The 24903-nt window shown below is 34.1% G+C and overlaps 1 protein-coding gene across 2 annotated transcripts in view; it reads right to left on the reverse strand.

Annotated features, from left to right (window-relative positions):
* SEPTIN14 (septin 14) overlaps positions 1-24903 on the reverse strand; it is a 40500-nt gene that overhangs the window by 360 nt on the left and 15237 nt on the right. Inside the window, exons 4-8 of one of the 2 annotated variants that reach the window (XM_068565662.1) lie at positions 18697-18883; positions 15622-15783; positions 9898-9994; positions 8441-8609; positions 5352-5484 (exon numbers count right to left, since the gene is read on the reverse strand). In XM_068565662.1, coding sequence (XP_068421763.1) covers positions 5352-5484; positions 8441-8609; positions 9898-9994; positions 15622-15783; positions 18697-18883 — 748 coding nt within the window. Of the gene's footprint in view, positions 1-5351; positions 5485-8440; positions 8610-9897; positions 9995-15621; positions 15784-18696; positions 18884-24903 lie in introns of those variants that run through there. The other variant, XM_068565663.1, reaches the window with a different exon arrangement.

Below are 24903 nucleotides of genomic sequence, written 5' to 3' on the forward strand. Positions count from 1 at the left end.
CTGAGAAGCAAATGAGCATCTACATAAAATGGCAAGAAGAATGATTGCAAAGGCTGGGGATGTGGGAGTGTGGTATTTATAAATGGTGGCAAAATCACTGAGAAAACTTTTTACTTAAAGATGGGAGGTTGAAGGTAGAAATCAGAGAAAGCTAAACTTTATCTTAATACATAAACATTTCAAATATTAACTACTCTGGTGAGAAACTCGGACTTTTCCTGCAAGTCAGGTTCAAGGTAAGGATGTCCCCCCTCACTACTCCCTTTCAACATTGTACTGGAAGTCCTTGCTAATGCAATAAAGTAAGAGAAGAAAAATAAAATGTATACAGGTTGGGAAGAAAGACATAAAACTGTCATTGTTTACAGATAACATAATCATCTATGTAGCAAATCCAAAAGAACTGACCAAAAAACTCCTGGAACTAATTAGCGATTATAGCAAGGTTGCAAGATATAAGGTTATTATATAAAGGTTAATTGCTTTCCTATATACCAGCAGTGAACAAGTGGAATTTGAAGTAAAAAACGCAATAACAATTGCATTAACCCCCCCAATGAAATACTTAGGTATAAATCTAACAAAATACATACAAGATCCATATGAAGAAAACAACAAAACCCTGATGAAAAACATTAGAGAAGAACAAAATAAATAACTATTTCATGTTTGTGGATAGGAAGACTCAATATTGTCAAGTTGTCAGTTCTTCCAAACTTGATCTACAGAGTCATTGCAATCCTAATCAAAATCCCAGCAAGTTATTTTATAGATATTGACCAACTGATTCTAAAGGTTTTATGGCAAAACAAAAGACCCAGAATAACCAACACAATATTGAAGGAGAAGAATAAACTTGAAGAACTGATGCTACCTGACTTCACTGACTATAGTAATCTGACTAAAACTACAGTAATCACGATAGTGTGATATTGGTGAAAAAAATAGAAAAATAGATCAATGCAACAAAATAGAGAGCCTAGAAATAGATGCAAATATATTTAGTAAACTGATCTTTGACAAAGGAGCATAGGTAGTACAAGGAAGAAAGATAGTCTCTTCAACAACTTGTGCTGAAACAACTGAACATTCACATGAAAAAAAAATCCCCAAAGAATCTAGACACAAACCTTCACAAAAATTAAACTCAAATGGATCATAAATCTAAATGAGGGGACAGAAAAAGTGTTCTATGCAAATGGAAATGAAAAGACAGCTGGTGTAGCAATACTTATATCAGCCAAAATAGGCTTTAAAGCAAAGACTGTAACAAAAGACAAAGAAGGACATTACATAATGATAAAGGGATCAGTTCATCAAGAAGATATAACAATTGTAAATATAGATGCACCCAACATAGGAGCACCCAAATACATAAAGCAACTATTAACAAACTTAAAGGAAGAAATTGACAGTAGCATAATCATATTAGGGAACTTTAACAATGCACTCACATCAATGGACAGATTATCCACACAGAAAACCAATACGGAAACATTGGTCTCAAATGACAGACACACACACACACACTCACACACACATATATAGAATACTCTGTCCAAGAGCAGCAGAAATATACATTCTTTTCAAGTACACATGAAACTTTCTCTAGTATAGACACATGCTAGACCACAAAAGAACTCTCAATAAATTTAGAAGAGTGAAATCATATCAAGTCTCTTTTCTAACCACAGCACTATGAGCTAGAAATCAACTATAAGAAAAATACTGCAAAAAACACAAACATGTGGAGGCCAAACAATATGCTGCTAAACAACAAATGGGTCATGGAAGAAACAAAGAGGAAATTTTTAAATACCTGGAGATAAATGAAAACAGAAACACATTTTTCCAAAATCTATGGGATACAGCAAAAGCAGTGCTGTGAGGGAAGTTTATAGCAATACAAGCCTACCTCAGGAAACAAGAAAAATATCTAGTATAAACAACTTAACATTACACATAAACAAATTAGAAAAGAAGAACTAACAAAACCCAAAGTTAGCAGAAGGAAATAAATCATAAAGGTTGAAGCAGAAATAAATGAAATAGAGGCTTAAAAAATAGAAAAGATCAATGAAACTAAGAGCTGGTTCTTTCAAAAGATAAACAAAATTGATAAACCTTTAGCTAGACTCATAAGAAAAAAAAGAGAGGGCCCAAGTAAAATCAGAAATGAAAAAAGAGAAGTTACAAATGATACCACAGAAATACAAAGGATCATAAGAGATTAATATGAAAAATTATATGCCAATAAAATGGGCAACCTAGAGGAAATGAATAAATTTCTAGAAATGTACAATTTCCCAAGACTGAATCAGGAAGAAATTCAAAATATGAACAAATTACCAGTAGTAAAATTGAATCAGTAATTTTAAAACTCCCAACAAACAAAAGTCCAGGACCAGATAATTTGACAGGTGAATTCTACTAAACATTTAAAGAAGAGATAATGCCTATCCTTCTCAAACTATTCCAAAAAGCTGAAGAGGAAGGAATACTTCTGAACTCATTCTACAAGGCCAGCATTACACTGATACCAAAACCAGACAAAGAAACCACACACACAAAAAATTACAGGCCAGTATCACTGATGAACATAGATGCAAAAATCCTCAACAACATACTGGCAAATCAAATTCAACAATACTTCAAAAGGATCATATACCATGATCAAGCAGGATTTATCCCAGGGATGCAAGGATGATTCAATATTCACAAATCAAACAATGTGATATATACTATATTAACAAAATTGAAGAATAAAATCATATGATCATATCAATAGATGCAGGAAAAGCTTTTGACAAAATTCCACATCAATTTATGATAAAAACTCTCAACAAAGTGGGTATAGATGAAACACAATAACCTCAACATAATAAAGGCCATATATGACAAACCTACAACCAACATGGTACTCAGTTGTGAAGAGCTGAAAGTATTTCAAGATCAAGAACAAAACAAGGATGTCCACTCTCACCACATCTATTCAACATAGTATTGGAAGTCCTAGCCAGAACAATCAGCCAAGAAAAAGAAATAAAAGGCATCCAAATTAGAAAGGAAGAGGTAAAACTGTCACTGTTTGCAGAGAACATGACACTATATATAGAAAATCCTAACGATGTCACCAAAAAACTGTTAGAACTAGTAAACGAATTCAGTAAAGTTGCAGAATACAAAATTAATATACAGAAATCTGCTGCATTTCTATACACTAACAATGAACTATCAGAAAGAGAAATTAAGAAAACAAACCCATTACAATTGCAAAAAAACATAAAATACCTAGAAATAAATCTAACCAAGGACGTAAAAGACTTGTACTTGGAAAACAATAAGACAACGATGAAAGAAATTGAAATGACACAAATAAATGGAAAGATATACTGTCATCGTGGATTGAAAAAATTATTGGTATAATAACTACAATACAAAAGGCAATCTACAGATTCAATGTTATCCCTATCAAAGTACCAATGGCATTTTTCACTGAACTAGAACAAATAATTCTAAAGTTTGTATGGAAACACGAAAGACCACGAATAGCCAAAACAATCTTGAGAAAGAAGAACAAAGCTGGAGGTCTCTCCATCCCTGATTTCAAACTGTATACTACATAGCTACAGCAATCAAAACATATGGTACTGGCACCAAAACAGACACACAGACCAGTGGAACAGAAAAGAGAGACCAGAAATAAACCCACACTTAATACGGTCAACTAATCTACAACAAAGGAGGCAAGAATGTACATGAGGGAAAGACAGCCTGTTCAATAAATGATGTTGGGAAAACTGGACAGCTACATGCAAAGGAATCAAACTGGACTACTTTCTGATGCCATATACAAAAATAAACTCAAATTGGATTAAAGATATAACTGTAAGATTTGAAACCACAAAACTCTAGAAAAAACATAGGCAGTAAGCTCTTTGACATTGGTCTTATCAATTTTTTTTGGATATGTCTCCTCAGGGAAGGGAAACAAATGCAAAAATAAACAAATGGGACTGCATCAAACTGAAAAGCTTTTGCACAGTGAAGGAAGTTATTAACAAAATGAAAAGGCAGCCTATTGAACGGGAGAAGACATTTTTAAACAATATATCTAATAAGGGGTTAACAATCAAAATATATAAAGAATGCATACAACTCAACATAAAAAAAACCCAAACAATCCAATTACAAAAAGAGCAGAGGAACTACACAGACATTTTTCCAAAGAAGATATGGAGATGACCAACAGGTACATGAGAAAATGCTCAACATCACTGATCCTCAGGGAAATGCAAATCAAGTTCACAATTAGATATCTCTTCACACCCTTCAAAATGGCTATTATCAAAAAGATAACACTTTGGCAAGGACGTGGAGAAAAGGCAACACTTGTGCAGAATTAGTGGGAATGTAAATTGATACGGTCACTATGGAAAATAGGATGAAGCTTCCTCAAAAAATTAAAAATAGGACAACTGTACGATCCAGTAATTCCACTTCTGGGTATTTTTCTGAAGAAAACAAAAACACTAAGTTGAAAAAATACATGCACCTCTATGTTCATTGCAGCATTATTTACAATAGCCAAGATATGGAAGCAACATAAGTGTCCATCAATAGATGAATGGATAAATAAGATGTGGTATATATATATACAATGAAACATTAGCCATAAAAAGAATGAAAGTTTGCCTTTTGTGACAACATGGATGGACCTGGAGGGTATTATGCTAAGTGAAATAAGTCAGATAGAGAAAGATAAATGCCATATGATTTCACTTATACACGGAATCTAAAAAACAATTCAAATGAACAAACATAATAAAACAGAAACAGACTCATAGATACAGAGAACAAACTGGTGGTTGCCAGAGAAGAGTGGCATTAGAGGATGAGTGAAATAGGTGAAGGAGATTAAGGGATACAAACTTCCAGTTATAAAATAATGTCATGGGCATGTAATGTACAGCATAAGGAATATAGTGAATAATATTGTAAAACCTTGTATGGTGACAGATGGTAACTGGGACATCACGGTGATCATTTTGTAATGTATAAAAATATTCAATCACTGTTGTATACCTGAAACTGATATAATATTGTAAGTCAAATTATACTTCAGTTTAAAAAATTAAAAAAGTAGATTCTCCAAATGCTCTAGAAAAAAAATAAGATTACAGATGGCAAATTTTTAAAGGCTGTATCCAAAACCTATATGGTAAATAGCTACTTTTTGAAGAATAGCAAGTATCCTCCAACAAAATCATCTAAACTCTTGAGATGAAAACCTCCAACTTAACAGAACACCTAAACTTGAATACAAATTATATCAAACTAGCAGGACTTGCCTCTTTTTCAGCTTCTTTAAATGCTGTTTCTTTCTGCTTTACTCTCTGCATAAATTTCTGTTTCAACTCTTCTTCTTCCCTCTGACATTGATCCAAGAACTCCTGCCTTTTGGCTTCATAGATCTCTTGAAAACTGAAAAGAAATTTGTGTTACTTTTATATTAAAATGTTAATATAAATAGACATGTAAAAATGTATATTGTTTATTAATATAAGTAGCTCATACAACTCAACAACAAAAAACCCAAACAGGGGGCTTCCCTGGTGGCGCAGTGGTTGAGAATCTGCCTGCCAATGCAGGGGACACGGGTTCGAGCCCTAGTCTGGGAAGATCCCACATGCCGCGGAGCAACTGGGCCCGTGAGCCACAATTACTGAGCCCGCGCGTCTGGAGCCTGTGCTCCGCAACAAGAGAGGCCACGATAGTGAGAGCCCCGCGCACCGCGATGAAGAGTGGCCCCCGCTTGCCGCAGCTAGAGAAAGCCCTCGCACAGAAACGAAGACCCAACACAGCCATAAATAAAATAAATAAATAAAATTAAAAAAAAAAAAAAACCCAAACAACCCAATCGAAAAACAGGCAGAAGACCTAAATAGTCATTTCTCGAAAGAAGATATACAGATGGCCAACAGGCACATGAAAAGATGTTCAGCATCCCTAATTATTAGAGAAATGCAAATCAAAACTGCAATGAGGTACCACCTCACACCGGTCAGAATGGCTATCACTAAAAAAATCTACAAATAACAAAGCCTGGGGAGGGTATGGGGAAAAGGGAACCCTCTTACACTGTTGGTGGGAAAGTAAATTGGTACAGCCACTATGGAAAACAGTATAGACATTCCTCAAAAAACTGAAAATAGTGTTGCTATATGATCCAGCAATCCCACTTCTGAGCATATATCCAGACAAAACTATAATTCAAAAAGATACATGCACCCCTGTGTTTATAGCAGCACTCTTCACAAGAGCCAAGACATGGAAACAACCTAAATGTTCATCAACAGATGATGGATAAAGAAGAGGTAGTACATATATACAATGGAATACTACTCAGCCATAAAAAAGAATGAAATAATGCCATTTGCAGCAACATGGATGGACCTAGAAATTATCATACTAAGTGAAGTAAGTCAAAAAGAGAAAGACAAATACCATATGGTATCACTTATATGTGGAATCTAAAATATGACACAAATGAACTTATCTATGAAATAGAAACAGACTCCCAGACATAGAAAACAGACTTGTGGTTGCCAAGGGGGAGCGGGGAGGGGAGGGATGGACTGGGAGTTTGGGATTAGCAGATGCAAACTATTATATATAGAATGGATAAACAACAGGGTCCTACTGTATAGCACAGGGAACTATATTCAATAACCTGTGATAAACCATAATGGAAAAGAATGTGAAAAAGAATATATCTATATCTATATATATATCTGAATCACTTTGCTATACAGCAGAAATTAACACAACATTGTAAATCAACTATACTTCAATAAAATACATATATATATTGTTATGTCACATATAAGGACATTTACCAATATTCTCTCATGTACAGAAATGAAAATTTCTATATCACGAGATGTAAAAAAGTGAGGTGCCATATTGAATATAAGTATAGAGAGTGTATATATAGTAAGTACTCAAATTTTGAAACACTTAAAGTATGTTTTGTTTCTCCTACCACTTTTTATTATATCACACTTCTTCACATCTTTTGACAACAAAATTTGGGGAAACATCTAATTTATGAGGTTCTCAAAGCAATTAAAATAAGGCCAGGCGTCTTTCAAAATATGATGCATTTAAGATAGCCAGTTCAATTCTGGTTGCCTTCAAAGTACTGTAACTAATATAACTGGATTGTTCTACACTGTGACCCTTCTGCAGCACAAATCCTATTCCTCCTCAATATAGCTAAGTACACCTGCTCTCAAACTATTTTCACTTGACTTCCATTGAAACTGAGTCCCCCTAAAACCTAGTTCCTCTGCCAAGTTTATGATTGAGCTCTCCATCCAAAATGTTATTCCCTATCTTGTCCAACACCTGTTCCCCTCAAGACTGAGGAATATCAAAGAAAAGGGGAGATTGAAACCGAGCGGGATGTTGTGGGACCCTCCCAGACATAAAAGCCTTTCCGTGTACCCCCTTTCTTGTTTGTGGGAAAAAGGCTTTCCACCTCCTAGACCTTCCCTGAGTTCCAAAGGGCAGATTCAAACAGTTACTGGGAGGAGAGTGAGGGAATGCAGAAAGAAACAATAGTGCAGCATGGGGTCCTGGACCTGGTTCCTCCTGGGGCAGGGGCGGGAGTGTGTGTACGACAATCTGATACAGATCTCTTGAGTTCTTCTACAGGAACTAACGTGCTACCCAGGTGGAGGATGATAATTTCAGGCTGAGCACAAGCATGTAGACCCAGACTGGTAGGAACCAGAAGGCTGATGACTGAACATCACCCTGTTACCTCACCATCAACCAATCAGAGGAGGGTTACACACCCTATAGCCCTCCCCCACAAATTTTGCCTATAAAAACTTCTTCCCTGAAACCCATCAGAGAGTTCAGGTGTTTTGAGCATGAGCCACCCATTCTCCTTGCAAGGTCCTTGCGATAAACCTTTCTCTGCTCCAAACTCCAATGTTTCGGTTTGTTTGGCCTCACTGTGTGTCGTGCACATGAACTTGGATTCGACAACGCCATGACATTACACTGCTGCTTTTCCTCTTTCCTCCATCCAATCCTCAATATCCTTTGCCATCCTTTTCAATATCCTTTGCCATCTTATACCAATTTTTACTAATATTTGCAAATCTCTTTCCTGAGCTTCTGTTCCATATAAAATATACTTTTTCTTTTGGATACACATTTCAGCACATACACATATTGGATGCATATAAATGAGCCCTTGCATTATGTTGCTCCTACTAACTCTCCATCTAAGTCTGAAGATGATGGAAAACCACAAAATTTAGGATGTGAGAAGTACAGCTATTCTCATTCCGAAATAATCATATCTCATCGTTGTAGGGGATTTCTAAGTCACCCGTCATCTTGTTTGAGCAAGATCTCCACTCACCTAACTGGCTGGTTGTCTGCACCCACATCAGTAAATCCCATTTTCTGAAGTTTGCTGCACCTATAACGTTCATAGTGCCAAGTGTGGGTTTGTTCTTTCAAGTCTTCCATGTTTGTATAAAGAAGCACATCCCGGAGCTTAACAAAGTCACAGTGATCTTCATTTTCCACTAGGCAGAAAAATAATAAAGCCACAATGCTTATTATCAATCCCTATCACTTTCTAAGTATTCTTGAATGAGCTAAGAGATCGTTCTGATGAATAGCTATAATTCTTTTAACCATGTAACTATGGTTATATGGTACATACCAATTATAGGTAGAGCTTATTTATAGACCAGGAAATTTGCTTGAAATTTATTAGCCAAAGAATAAATAGGAAACACTGAAATAACACGTAATATTAGTAGATGGTATAAACTTTCATTAATAATTATGTTAGTATTTTTCAAATGAATATTCTCAAGGTATTTTACAGAGCACTAAAAAAGAATATAACATAATTTCACTAAAGTAAATAATTTTATTAAAGTAAATCCTGCTAACATAAAGGTCTTAACAACTATGCATGATTTAGTTATTAAACTATATTTACACACCATATTTATGAAAAAGAATTAGTCAATTTTCAAAATCACTCAGTAAATTCACATGGCTCTCTACTGCGTTTGCCATATCCAAAAGACTGAACACAATACTTTGTGCATTGTGTATGATATTGTAACCAAATGTAATATTCATTAAAATATGTTGTTTTTATGTACATTTCATAAATTTAAAAATTTGTAATATATTAACTGAAAATAACATTTGGAAACTAGTCCCCAATAATTAGTATCACAAGTATACGAATCAGACAATAAATGACTGCTATTACACTATTCTAACTCATCATGATGCTAGATAACTAATATAAATGTCTAGGTATAATTTATCCAAAAATGAATTGTACTAATTTATTTTTAAAATGGTTTTCCGTCCCTTTTTATAGTGACCACTTTAAAATGCTTTATAAATTAGGTAGCAATTAACTTATATAACATGTTTCAAGTACCAATATTTATGCTTCTGTGTTGTTCAGAGTTCTTTTGTTCAAAGAACTTTCCAATATTCTGAATGTGATGGTTTATGCATAGAGAGAGAATCTGCATATGGCAGATAGGGGGAAATGGGGAGGTTCTGCCCAGTTTCTGAGGTTTTGCCTAAAGCACCATCCAGAAAACCCCCGTGAGAATAGATTACAATCAAAATAAGCATTATCTTAAATGAAACAGAATCTGTGCTCCTTATCAGTAACTATTAATTTGCTGTTTAGCGAGAGTTACCAATATTGACTCAAGTTAAAATATTTTGTTTTATATATTTATACAGTTATATTTTACATAATTTTTATAATTATATATATATATTTAAGCATAATCATTCTAGAGCAAGCCTGTGCATCTTTGTTACATTTACCTTGTAAAACTCCCCAAGGGTACTGACGGCCTCTGACCATTCTTTTTCCAACTTTCACTTCATCCATACTTCCTACTACAGCAAAAGGTAAGAGTCCCTAGAAAGTAAGTACAATTTTAATCATGTTTCCTTATACCAATATGACTTACTCTGTTAGTCTTATTTCTGTTATGGAAACAACAGAGACAATAATATCATCATAAGTTTATCCAAACAAGTGATTTATCCTGCCTCAGATTTTATGACTTCACGTTAAATATGTGCAAATTAATTTCTGTAAGCATTTGTGCAAGATCATGCACACAATTGAAAACTACTTACTGAGTACAGCCTAAAGCAAGGCATTCTACTGTGGGGAATACAAAGAAAACAGTTTTTGGTAGACATATAATTTTTCTCACATTATCTTTACCCTGAAACACAATAAGCAAATCACTTTTAACTCCAGTATAAAAGCTAAAAGACAAAATTAAGAAAACTCTAATAATTAGTTAATTGAAATATAACATAAAGCATATTAATAAATAATACTATATAGAAAATGGAAAAGAAAATTAAAAAAGAAAAAAAAAGGAATGCAAATCAGAAAGGAATAAGTAAAACTATCTGTTCTCAGATGATTTTGTGTGTGTGTGTGTGTGTGTGTGTGTGTGTGTGTTTACTTTATTTATTTATTTATTTATTTATGGCTGTGTTGGGTCTTCGTTTCTGTGTGAGGGCTTTCTCTAGTTGTGGCAAGTGGGGGCCACTTTCCATCGCGGTGTGCGGGCCTCTCACTATCGTGGCCTCTCTTGTTGCGGAGCACAGGCTCCAGACGCGAAGGCTCAGTAATTGTGGCTCACGGGCCTAGTTGCTCCGCGGCCAGACCAGGGCTCGAACCCGTGTCCCCTGCATTGGCAGGCAGATTCTCAACCACTGTGCCACCAGGGAAGCCCTCAGATGATATTTTTTAAAATATTTTTTAATTGGGATATAATTAACATATTATATTAGTTTCTGATGTACAATATAATGATTTGGTCTTTGTATATGTCGTAAAGTGACCACCACAGTAAGTTTAGTTAACATCCATCACCACACAGTTACAATTTTTTTCTTGTGATGAGATCTTTTTGAATCTACTCTCTTCGCAACTTTCAAATATACAATACAGTACTATTAACTACAGTCACTATGTTGTACACCACATCCCCAGGACTTATTTATTTTATAACTGAAAGTTATATGACACAAATGTACATATCTATGAAACCGAAACAGACTCACAGACATATAGAACAGACTTGTGGTTGCCAGGAGGTGGGGGTTGGGGGAGAGAAGGAATGGGAGTTTGGGATTAGCAGATACAAACTAGTATATATAGGATGGATAAACAACAAGATCTTACTGTATAGCACAGGGAACTATATTCAATATCCTGTGATAAACCATAATGGAAAAGAACATGAAAAAGAATATATATGTATATATATACATATATAACTGAATCACTTTGCTGTACAGTAGAAATTAACACAACATTGTAGATCAACTATACTTCAGTAAAGTATAAAACAAAATAAAATAAACTATTTGGGGTTAAAAAAAAAAGAAAGGCAACTGATTTCTGTATGTTAATATTGTATCCTTCTACCTTGCTGAATTCATTTATCAGTTTTAGTAGTTTTTGTGTGGAGTCTTTAGGGTTTTCTATATATAGTATCATGTCACCTGCATATAATGACAATTTTACCTCTTCCCTACTGATTTGAATACCTTTTATTTCTTTTTCCTGTCTGATTGCTGTGGCTAGGACATCCAATATTATGTTGAATAGAAGTGGTGAGAGTGTGCATCCTTGTCTCATTCCAGATTTTAGCAGGAAGGCTTTAGTTTCTCACTGTTGAGTAGTATATTGGCTGTGCGTTTGTCATAAATAGCTTTTATTATGTTGAGATACATTCCCTCTATACCCACTTTCGTAAGGGTTTTTATCATGAATGGGTGCTGAATTTTATCAAATGCTTTTTTCTGCATCTATTGAGATGATCATATGGTTTTGTATGGTGTACATGGTGTATCACATTGATTGATATGCTTATGTTGAACCATCTTTGTGACCCTGGTCGTGGAAAGCTTGTTTTTTAAAAGGGTAAACAAAATTGACAAGCCTTTAGCCAGGCTGATTAAAAAAAATAGAGAGAGAGGACCCAAATAAACAAAATAATAAGTGAAAGAGGAGAAATTACAATGAATATTACAGAAATTTAAAAATCATAAGAGAATACTATGAATAATTGTAAGCCAATAAATTGGACAACCTAGAAAAAATGGATAAATTCCTAGAAAATATAATCTCCCAAAACTGAACCAAGAAGAAATATATAATCTGAACAGACCAATATTTAGTAGTGAAATTGAATCAGTAATCAGAAAACTCCTAGCAAACAAAAGTCCAGGACCAGACAGCCTCATATGGGAATTCTACTAAACATATAAAGAAGAGCTAACACCTATCTTTCTCAAGCTACTCCAAAAAACTGAAGAAGAGGGAACACTCCCAAATTCATTCTATGACTCTACCATTACCCTGATACTAAAACCAAAGACACAGCAAAAAAAAAAAAAAAAAGAAAGAAAATGACAGGCCAACATCTTAGATGTATATAGGTACAAAAATCCTCAACAAAATATTAGGAAACCAAATTCAACAATATATAAGAAGAATCATAAACCATGATCAAGTCTGATTTATTCCAGGGATGCAAGGATGGCCCAAAATCTGCAAATCAATCAGTGTGACACACCATATTAACAAATCAAGGGATAAAATCTCATGATCATCTCAATAACTGTAGAAAAAGCATTTGACAAAATTCAACATTCATTCATGATAAAAGCTCTCATCGGTGTTGGTGTAGAGGGAACATATCTCAACATAATAGATGCCATTTATGACAAACCCACAGGTAAAATCATACTTAATGTTGAAAACTGAAAGCTTTTCCTCTAAAATCAATAACAAGACAAGGATGTCCACTATCACCACTTCTATTTAAAATAATATTGGAAGTCCTAGCCACAGCAGTCAGAGAACAAAAATAAATAAAAGGCATACAAACTGGAAGGGAAGAAGTAAAACTGTCAGTATTTGCAGATGACATGATACTATATACAGAAAACTTTTAAGCCTCTACCAAAAAACTACTGGAACTAATAAATGAATTCAATAAAGTTGCATAAAAAGGTTAATATACAGATTTCTGTTGCTTTTCTATACACTAATAATGAACTATCAAAAACAGAAAGCAAGAAAACAATCCTGTTTTAAATCACATCAAAATGAATAAAACACCTAGAATTGGCTTAAAAGAGGAGGTGAAAGACCTATACTCTGAAAAATATAAGACGTTGGTGAAGGAATATGAAGATGACACCAATTAGTGAAAAAAATATACCACGATCATGGGTTGGAAGAATTAATAATGTTAAAATGTCCATACTACCCAAAATAACCTGTAGATTTAATGCAACCCCTATCAAAATACAGATGACATTTTCCACAGAGCCAGAATAAATAATAATAAAATTGTATGGTACCACAAAAGTCCTTGAACAGCCAAAGCGATCTTGAGAAAAAAGAACAAAACTGGAGGTATCACACTCCCTGACTTCAGACTATACTATAAAACTACAGTGTCAAAACAGTATGGTACTAGCACAAAGACAGACATGTAGATCAATGGAACAAAACAGAGAGCCCAGTTATAAAACTACACACAGATGGCCAATTAATCTATGACAAAGGAGAGAAAAAATATACAATGCGGAAAAGACAGTCTCTTCAATAAGTAGTGCTGGGATAACTACATGATAACTACACAGCTACATGTAAAGGAATGAAATTAGAACCTTTTCTCATAAGATATACAAAAATAAATACAAAATTGATTAAAGACCTAAATGTAAGACCAGAAACCATAAAACTCCTAAAAGAGAACATAGAACACTCTTTGACATAAGTGGTTGCAATATTTTTTTGGATCTTTCCCCTCAGTCAGAGGATACAAAAGCAAAAAAAATAAACAAATGGGATCTAATTTAATTTAAAACCTTTTGCACATCAGAGGAAACCATCAACAAAACGAAAAGACTACCTACTGAATTAAAAAAATATTTGCAAATGATATATCTAATAAGGGGTTAATACCTAAAATATATAAACAGCTCATACAACTCAACATCAAAAAAAGCAAACAACCCAATTTTTAAAAAGGGCAGAAGACCTCAATAGACATTTTTTCAAAGAAGACATGCAGGTGGCCAACAGGCACATGAAAAGATGCTCAACATCACTAATCATCAGGGAAATGCAAATCAAAACCACAATGAGATACCACCTCACATCCATTAATATAAACTATTATTTTTAAAAAAACCCAGAAAGTAACAAGTGTTGGTATGAATGTGGATAAATTGGAATCCTTGTACACTTTTGGTGGGAATGTAAAATAGTGCAGCCACCATGGAAAACAGTATGGCGGTTCCTCAAGAAATTAAACATAGAATTACCATACAATCCAGCAATTCCACTTCTTGGCATTACCCAAGGGAATTGAAAGCAGGGACTCAAATAAGTATCTGTACAGGTATAAAAGGACAAATATTATATATTTCCATCGACTAGAAGTACCTTGAGTAGTCAAATTCATAGGGCTGAGGGAAGGAGTAATGCGGAACTATTGTTTATTACAGAGCTTCAGTTTTTGAAGATGAAAAGAGTTCTATGGATATAGATGGTGGCAATGATAGTAGCACAACATTGTGAACGTATAATGCCACTCAGCTGTAAGCTTTAAAAGGTTTAAGATGGTAAATTTCAGGTTATGTGTATTTTACCACAATTTTAAAACCTCTTAGAAGAAAACTTATAAGTAAATCTTTATTACCTTGGATTTGACAAAATATTCTTAGGTATGACATCAAAAGCACAAGTAACAACAAAAATAAATAAACTGGACTTCATCAATATTAAAAAGTTTGTGTTTCAAAGCACACCAGAAATAAAATGGAAAGACCAACAGATTGGGAGAAATATTTGCAAATCATGTATCTCATAAGCAACTTGTATCCAGAATATATAAAGAACTCTTACAACTCAATAATAAAAAGACAAAAGCTCAATTAAAAATAGACAAAGGATCTGAGTAAATTTTTCTCTTGGGAAGACATATTAATAGCCAATAAAAACATGAAAAGACCAAATATTATATAATTCCATTCATATGATATGTCCAGAACAGAGAAATCTGAAGAGAAAGAAGTTGATTAGTGATTTCCTAGGGTTGGTGGAGAGGAGGGCTGACAGGTAGTAGGGGAGAAAAGCTGAAGAGTATGGGATTTCTTTTTGGGAAATAAAAATGTCCTAAATTTGGTTGTGGTGATGGTTGCACACATTGTGAATAGACTAAAACTCACTAAATTGTATATTCTAACGGGTGAGTCACATGGTATGTGAACTGTATCTCAATAAAACGCTTTTTAAGAGAATTGATTATCAGCAAACATTTTTCAAAATCAAGAAAGTGAAACATTTTCTCACACTGGCTTTTGGGGAAAAAATATCTTATTTATAGTCTCTTTATCAGATACAAGTGACACTATATTACTAATATTGTTACTTATAAGTTATACGTTCATTCCCACCTGTCAAATAGAACTGATATTCAGTAGTTAGAAGCTTACATTCATTGAGGTGTTCACGTGCGTGGTAGCTTCATCATCTGTTGGGAGTTGGTATATCTGGATGCCATTACTAATCAATTCACTCATTATCTTACACTTAAATTTCTGTAAATCATTTTTAGAAATTGTATCTGCTTTGGCAATCAGTGGTATAATGTTCACCTATTAAGAAAGAAGCAAACAAAATCTCACCATTGAGGATTTGTTATTAATTTGTTATTTTTACAGTCAAAACCTCAATCTCTGACAATGAATTTTCATAACTAGGTAATCACTGGCTGTCATGACTTCTTCACAGAATTACTTTCCAAAATCATCAGTACTTTGAAGATTAATTTTTAATCAGAATTCAGGTTTAGAAATCTCAATTTTCTTTCTCTTCTCAAACTTTCTTACACTTCCAACACATCTGGAGTTAGTAAAATGTAAGTAGCAGAATGAAGTATGATCAACTTGATTTCATTATCAATTTGATTTCTTATTAAACTGAGCATTAAAAAGTCAAAAGAGACCTTTCATCAAAATCATAGAACAGATCAACTTTGTCCTTCTACCCGTCATTCATTTGCATCATCTTCTCCATAAATCCATCTTAATCACTGTCCCATTTTCTAGGTAGAACCTTGTTCTACCTAGATGACCTTGCAGGTAGAACTGCTTGTGTTTTCCAAAGACCACCTAAAAGTTGTAGACTTTTTTTTACTATACTTTAAAAGCTGAGTGTGTATATGTGTGTGTATAGCACCTTGCTAACAAAAAAGTCCATTTGTAATTTGTAAAAAGAAATGATTTCACATTGCATATTTGAAGTTGAAATTTTATACATAAAATTTTCTTCCTAGCTCTACAATATGATCATTCCTTCTCAATGAATTTACATCTTAATAATTAAACTTTGTAGAAAATAACAATAAAAAATTCCAAAATATGTTTTATTACTGTTAAAATAAATCATTACTGTTAAATCATAGCTACACATCGTTAAGTTCTGTGATCTAGTAGAAATGCATAAAAGTCAGTTTTAGGTCTATTGCTTTTGTTTTAGGTTCCTCAAAGTACATTTTTTAAAAATCCTTGTGAAAATCTAGGGCTTCAATATTATAACGTAGATGTTCAAAATTTTGTCTAATTTTAAAATCTTAAATAATAGCTTCCATAGTAAAAAGCAGACAACTGCTATGGTAGATTCAAGACTAACATAAATGTCGTGGGTTGTATTCGTGAGAAAGCTGGGAAAAGATATCCTCCAGTGATAGTAAATCATTAACACATGAGAAATGAAAACGCTTCATGTCAATAATTCCTCAGGTGTTCATATTTAAGGAACAAAAGTCACTTATTGCAAGGAGAGCTGAGAAACCTGTAAGAGAAGACAACAGACAGACACACACCCTTGCCCAACCCTTTATGCAATGGTCTTTGCAAAAATTAGCAACTTCCTGTATCTGGAAATGGCTTGATGATTACAGCTGCCCATAAAATTAAAAATAAAACTGTGTGTCCTTGAGTATTGAATATACTACTAATCAAGAAATTGAGACAGCTCTTAATTTTAACTAGAAATCTAACTTCTTTCAACTACTTGGTGACAGATTAAGTACAACGTTTCTTTCCAGTTTGAACAATACATAGCAAAGGTCAGGCCTTCTTTGATAAAGGGAACGCAATTTTAGAACTCTTCCTCCCTTCATCTGAATAAAGTTGAAGACAGCATGTTTTATCAGGGCTGAGTGCAGAAAAGAATCTCATGACATAACAAGTTCTTTCATATGTATATTTGCTCTCTGTTGGAAAAAAAATTATATATATTCTGAATTTTCTCTGACAGAACCAGTAGCCAGGATCATGAAATCTTCATGCTTCACACCATCAGTGGTACCAGGTAAACGTTAATGGCATTATTTTATAGTACTATAGAGTAAATTCTATTTCAAAACTACAGGTAAATGACCATGATCTGAATTATGATTTAATCACAAACCCCTAAACTTTAAAAAAAATTTTTTTAAGTTTTTTAAATTTTTATTTTAGATTGGAGCATAGTTGATTAACAATGTTGTGTTCATTTCTGGTGTACAGAAAAGAGATTCAGTTATACACATACATGTATCTATTCTTTTTCAAATTCTTTTCCCATTTAGGTAATTACAGAATATTGAGCAGAGTTCCCTGTGCTATACAGTAGGTCCTTGTTGGTTATCTATTTTAAATATAGCAGTGTGTACATGTCAATCCCAGACTCCCAATCTATCCCTCCCCCCCACCCTTCCCCTCTGGTAACCATAAATTCTGTTCTCTAAGTCTGTCTGTTTCTATTTTGTAAGTTCATTTGTATCAATTTTTTTTTAGATTCTGCATAGAAGTGATATCACATGATATTTGCCTTTCTCTGTCTGACTTACTTCACTTAGCATGATAAATTTTAAATTTTATTAAATTTTTTAAAACCTGTGTCTCATTTTCCTAACTGATGCACATCCTAATTAAATTTCTCTGGAAAGGAAGAAAGGTTGAAATGTATCAGATGCTATTATGGGCTGAATATGTCTCCCTCTTCTCCCTCACACATATCTTAAAGCCCTAAACCCCAGTATCTCACAAAGTATTTGGAGATAGAACCTTTAGAGAGGTGATTAAGTGAAAATAAGGCCATGAAGATAGGCCCTAATCCAATCCTACTGGTGTCCTCATAAAAAGGGGAAACTTGGGCACACAGAGACATCAGCTGTGTGTACAAAGAAAAGATCATATGAGGACGCAGTGAGAAAGTGGCAATCTGCCACCTAAAATGAGGTTTCAGAAAAAATGAAACTTGGCGACACCTTGATCTTGAACTTGTAGCCTCCAGAATCGTGAGAAAATTAATTTCTGTTGTTTAAACCACTAAGTCTGTGGCATTTTGCAATGGTATCCCTAGGAAATGAACACAAATGCTTTAAAGATTAACAACAACAAAATGATATATATATACATATTACAAAATAACAAGTTCTCTGTGTGCAAATGCCTTCAAGATTTGTATTATTTCAAAATAAGTATCAAATCTTGATAGGTTGATAGATTTACCAAACGCACCTTACTGTCAATGTTCTTCATGGTTAATAGATCAAGGGATTTCAGAGAATGTCCTGTAGGTGAAATGAAGTAAAGGCACACGTGGATACGGGAATCATGGTAGTCAACAAAGGAACGCTTAATTTTCAATTCTTCTTGAAGATAGGACTCAAATTGAGCATCTATGTAGTCAACTATCGGCTGGTAGCTGAAAAAATGATTATTTAAACATTTAGCATAACAGATTAATATCATCTGATGTCTGCATTTTTACCATTTAATATCTAGTTAATATGTGTACTCACTAGTTTGCCACAGTGATAAAATGTGCATAACATGTCCTTACAAAGATAACAGCTACAAAGCAATAAAAAGTCCTCTTGTTTATAGAAAAGGAAAAATGATCTATCAGTTCAATGAAGTTCCAATCAGAAAACAAATTTTTTATATGTATACATATGTATAAGTGCAAAGAACCAAGAATGCTCAAGACATACAAGCCCTTGTATGGGCTGTCCATACAAGGTCAGAGAAAGCCCCCAGATATAACAGGACGAATAAACAGTATATCCACCTAAATGCAACTAGTAAAAGATTTGAGGAGCTGTCTGCTACTTCAAATGCAAAAGCAGCAATGCAAAACTCCAAGGAATGTGAAGAATCAAGAAAACATGTCACCCACAAAAGATAATAATAATCCTCTAATAACTGAATCACAGGCACAGAATTTTGCAATCTATCTGAAAAAGATTTCAAAATAATTGTTTTAATGAAACTCAATGAGATACAAGAAAACACATAAAGACAATTCAACAAAATCAGAAAAACAATGTATGAGCAAAATTAGAAACTTAACAAAGGGATAGAAATCTTTAAAAAAAAAAATCCAAACAGAAATTCTGGGGCTGAAAAATTCAATGAATGAAATAGAAAATGCAATAGAGAGCATCTACAGCAGAAGAGACCAAATGGAGAATAGAATCAGTGTGCTAGAGAATAGGAACTTTGAAATAACTCAAGCAGAGGAAAATAAAGACAGAAAGAATGAAAATGAATGAAGAAAGCCTATATGATCTAAGAGACTTCAAAAAATATATAAATATTAGAATAGTTGGAGTTCCATACTGAGAGGAAAGGAAGAAAAGGGCAGAACGTTTATTTAAAGAAAGAATAGGGACATCCCTGGTGGTGCAGTGGTTAAGAATCCGCCTGCCAATGCAGGGGACACGGGTTCGAGCCTTGGTCCAGGAAGATCCCACATGCCATGGAGCAACTAAGCCCATGTGCCACAACTACTGAGCCTGCGCTCTAGAGCCTATGAGCCACAACTAGTGAGCCCGCATGCCACAACTACTGAGGCCCATGTGCCTAGAGCCCGTGCTCTGCAACAAGAGAACCCACCGCGATGAGAAGCCCACGCACCTCAACGAAGAGTAGCCCCCGCTCACCGCAACTAGAGAAAGCCCGCACACAGCAACCAAGACCCAAAGACAGCCATAAACAAACAAACAAAAAAACAAACAAACAAATAAATAAATAAATAAATAGAAAGAATAGCTGAGTGGTGACCTAAATGGGAAGGAAATCTAAAAAAGGGGGGATATATGTATACATATGACTGATTCATTTTGCTGTACAGCAAGAAACTAACACAACATTGTAAAGCAACTATACTCCAGGAAAAATTAACTTAAAAAAACGAAAGAATAGCTGAGAACTTCACAAATTTTGCGAGACACTTAGCCATCTAAGTTTACAAACCTAATAGATCACCATATATCTCAATGCATAAAGACCTTCTCAAGACACATTATAATGAGACTGTCAAAAATCAAAGACAAATAGAGAATCCTAACAGCAGCAAGAGAAAAAAAAAGTGTAACCTATAAAGAAACCCCCATTAGGCTATCAGCAGATGTCTCAGCAGAGACCTACAGGCCAGGAGAGAGAAAAATAACAAAATATAAAAACTGCCAGCCAAGAATACTCTATTTGGCAAAGTTATTCTTCAGAAATGAAGGAGAAATAAGACTTTCCCAAACAACAACAAAAAAGCTGAGAAAGTTCATCAATACTAGATCTGCCTTGCAAGAAAATCTTTAAGAAATTCTTCAGGCAGAAGCAAAAAGACACTAATTAGAACATGAAAATGTACAAAAGTATATAACACACTGGTAAAGGCAAATATACAGATTTAGAAAAATCTAATCTGTGATAAGATAGCATGTTAACAACTTAACGAGTATAATGGTTAAGGACAAAAGTATTAAAAATAACTATAGTACTGTAATTTGTTAAAGAATATACAATATAAAAAGAGGTAAATTTGTGACCTCAAAATATAAAATGGGGAGCAAAAGGGTGAAATCTTCTTATGCGATCAAAGTAAACCACCTATCAGTTTTATCTGTAAGATAAAAGATTTTATGTAAGTTTCATGACAACCACAAAGCAAAAACCTAGAGTAGATCCACAAAAGATAAAGAAAGGGAAATCAGAACATACCAGCACAAAAAATCACCAATTTACAAAGACAGAAAGAAACAGAGAAAAAAACTAAATAATGGAACTACAAAACAGCCAGAATGCAATTAATAAGATGGCAGTAGTAAGTCCTTACATATCAATAATTATTCTAAATATAAATGAGTTGAACTCACTAATCAAAAGGCACAGATGGCTAGATGGATTAAAAAAATAAGACCCAACCATCTGCTGCTGACAAGAGACTCATTCAGCATTAAGGACACACATAGGCTCAAAGTAAAGAAATAGAAAAAGATATACCATGAAAGTGGAAATGAAAATAAAGCAGGGGTGGCTGTATTTATGTCAGAAAAAAAAGACTTTAAGCAAAAAGGGTAACAAGAGACAAAGAAAATCATTATATAAAGGTAAACTGGCCAATCCATCAAGAGGTTATAACAACCACAAAATACATGCACTCAGCATTGAAGCACCTATATATTAATCAAATGCTAACAGATCTGAAGGGAGAAACAGACAACAATACCATAATTGTAAGGGACTTCAGTACCCCACTTTCAGCAATGGGTAGATCATCTAGAGAGAAAATCAACAAGAAAACGTTGGACTTGGGACTTCCCTGGCAGTCCAGTGGTTAAGACTCCCCACTTCCACTGCAGGGGACATGGGTTCGATCCCTGGTCAGGGAACTAAGATCCCACAGGCCACGCTGGACAGCCAAAAAAAAGGAAAAAAAAGAAAACATTGGACTTGAACCATACATTAGACCAAATGGACCCAAGAGACATATATAGAACATTTCATCCAACAGCAATAGAATACACATTTTTCTCAAGTGCACATGGAACACTGCTCCCAACAGCCAAGATGGGGAAAATGTGAGCAAAAAAATTTTTTTTACAGTATTGTATTATAACTCATAAAATAAAATAAGTATCCACGAGTCCAACTGATATAAAAAAATAATTGAATAAGTAAATAAATGGGGGAGAACATTAAACTTCCCTTAGAGAATAATTCCAATTAATAAGCGTAGAAAGAATAAGAGAAATACAAATTCAACATTAAAGCACCACAACAATGATTGTTACAGGCAGAATCCAGATGCTTACAAGAGTAGTTGAAAATTTTAGGAGAAATAGAATATTTGTATAGTCTCAAAGTATTAGTTGCCAAGATGTTTATTCATTACAAAGGTAAAAAAATATCTTAACTTTACAGTGAAGAAACCCTGGTAGATACTATCTTAATCTTAATCAGTTTAACATCACTAGCAATAAGACATGCCCACATCATGCACCTGCTGTTATGACACATTGAGAAAGTAAAATCGACTCTGTGGTATTCTTGCCAAATTGTACAGACTCAGTCTAATCATGAGAAAATATCAGGGAAACCAAAATTGTAAAGCATTCTACAAAATAAATGGCCAGTGCTCTTAAAAATGTTAAAGGTCATGAAAGGTGAAAAAACAAACAAACAAAAAACTGCCATAAACTGGAGTAGACTAAAGAGACATGACAAATAAATGAAAACTGAGTTCCTATGTTGAATCCTAAAACAGAAAAAAAAAAGTTGCTAGTGGAAGAACTGGTGAAACTGAATAGTCTATAGTATAGTAAATTACATTGTAGCAGTGTTCATGTCTTACTTTTGATAATTGAACTATAGTTATGCAGGATGTTGACATATATGGAAAAATGGGTAAAAGTTATAAAGAAGCTCTCTTTACTAATTCGAATCACAAAAGTCTAAAATTTCTGTAGGTCTAAAATTATTTTGGAATAAAATAATTTTTAAAACTCAGTAGGAAAAAAACCTCAGTAGATAAGCAACAAGATTTACTGTCTGTATACCCAAAACTAACACAATACTGTAAAACAACTATATTTCAATGTTTAAAAAAGAGGAAATACCAAAGACAAAAAACAAACAAACAAAAAGAGTAGAAAAGTAAGCAAAAGATTGAACAGGGATTTCACAAATCAGGTTCACAAAATTAGATGTCAAAAAAATGAAAATATAAAAATCTCATTAGTATTTAGGGAACTGCAATACAATACAATCATAAACTTACTAGATGGCAAAACTTGAAAGGTCTGTCAATATCTGGTGAAGGTAAAGATGTGACACAAAAAGGTGTGGTGCATACATTGCTGCTGGCAGTGTATATTTTTATAAAAACATTGGAGAAAAGTTCGGCATTATCTAGTAAACTTGAAGATATGAATATCTTCTGATCCAGTAGTTTTACTCCCAGTTATATATTTAGGGTACATTTACAGCAATGTCTATTGCAATACTGTTTTAAATAGCGCATGTGGTAGCCGGTCTTCAAGTGATAACCAATGATCCTCAAAGTCTGCTATTTGTGTCCTGTGTGGTCCACTCCCAAGAGTTAATAAGGGTTGCTAAGTAGCAAGTAAAAGTGACCATGCGTAATTACCAAGACTGGGTTATAAAAGTATTTCATTCTCCACCCTAGTCTCTAGGATAATTTATTCTGGAGGATGGACATCTAACATGTTATGAAGATACTGCAGCAGTTCAAGCAGGCTTTTGGAAGATTTATGTGAGGAGAAGCTCAGTCATCCTGCCAACGTCCAGAACCAACTTGTTAGCCATGTATTTGAGTCATTATAGAAGTGGATCCTGTAGCTCCAGTCAAGCCTTTAGACAACTGTGGCCCTAGCTGATATCTGACTGAACCTCATGAGAAACCTGAGCTAGAACTTTTCCAGGTGGCTCTTTATGAATGCATGATGCACAGAAAATGTGAGATAAAAAAAATTATTGAACATTTCTGGTTTTTACATATTTTGGGAGATGTAGAAACCTAAAAAGATGATTGCTCTCATTCTTACAACAAACAACAAGGATTTACTTGTTGTTTGCCCAGGTAACTATATTCAATATCTTATAATAACCTATAATGGAAAAGAATCTGAAAAAAATATGTATATAACTGAATCACCTTGCTGTACACCTGAAACTAACACAATATTGTAAATCAACTATACTTCAATTTAAAAAAAAAGAGAAGAAAAAAGCTGGGCAAAGTGAAAATCAATGACTTTTCTTGAATCCATCAGAGAAATAAAGTCATAGAACAAGAAACGTACTGAAAATCTAGAGGCAAAGAGAGGTGTATAGGGAAAAACAGTAACTGATCATTTGCTTACCTGAGACACATGTCAATGAAAACTATATATCCCAGTAAAAACATTAAGCTAGGAATTTTTAACTAACTGTTAAAATCCAAGAGTGGGCTAACCTGAGAGCATAAAACACTTCAGGAACCATATTAGGGAATCACAGAGAAGATCAGGGAAAATCCTGAGAAATGTCCCCCAAGATGCTGGCGAGGGGAAGGTCACAGCAGTCAATGCTGAAACTTCAAACAGACCTATCTTCCAAAGGAATAAGTCTTAACCTTCAGGGATAAAGGCTTCAAAACTGCAGCCTGAGGGCACTAGTAGAAAGCAACTGAAGATTAGGGAGAGGAACACAGGCAAAAAACAAAAACAAAACAAAACAAAAAACTCTACCCACAAGGGAGGCACAGAAATATGTGCTAGGCCAAACATTATATATGTAGGAGGAGAAATAATGCTTGTGAAGACCACACCCTTGATAAACAGATTCTTAACAACTAGCTAACATTAAATTTTAATTAGAACAATAGACAATGACTGATGAAGCCCCAATGATGTGAGGTAGATACTGTTCCATGAATTATAC

This window comes from Eschrichtius robustus, chromosome 16 (genome assembly GCF_028021215.1).
Source record: "Eschrichtius robustus isolate mEscRob2 chromosome 16, mEscRob2.pri, whole genome shotgun sequence".
NCBI lineage: Eukaryota > Metazoa > Chordata > Mammalia > Artiodactyla > Eschrichtiidae > Eschrichtius > Eschrichtius robustus.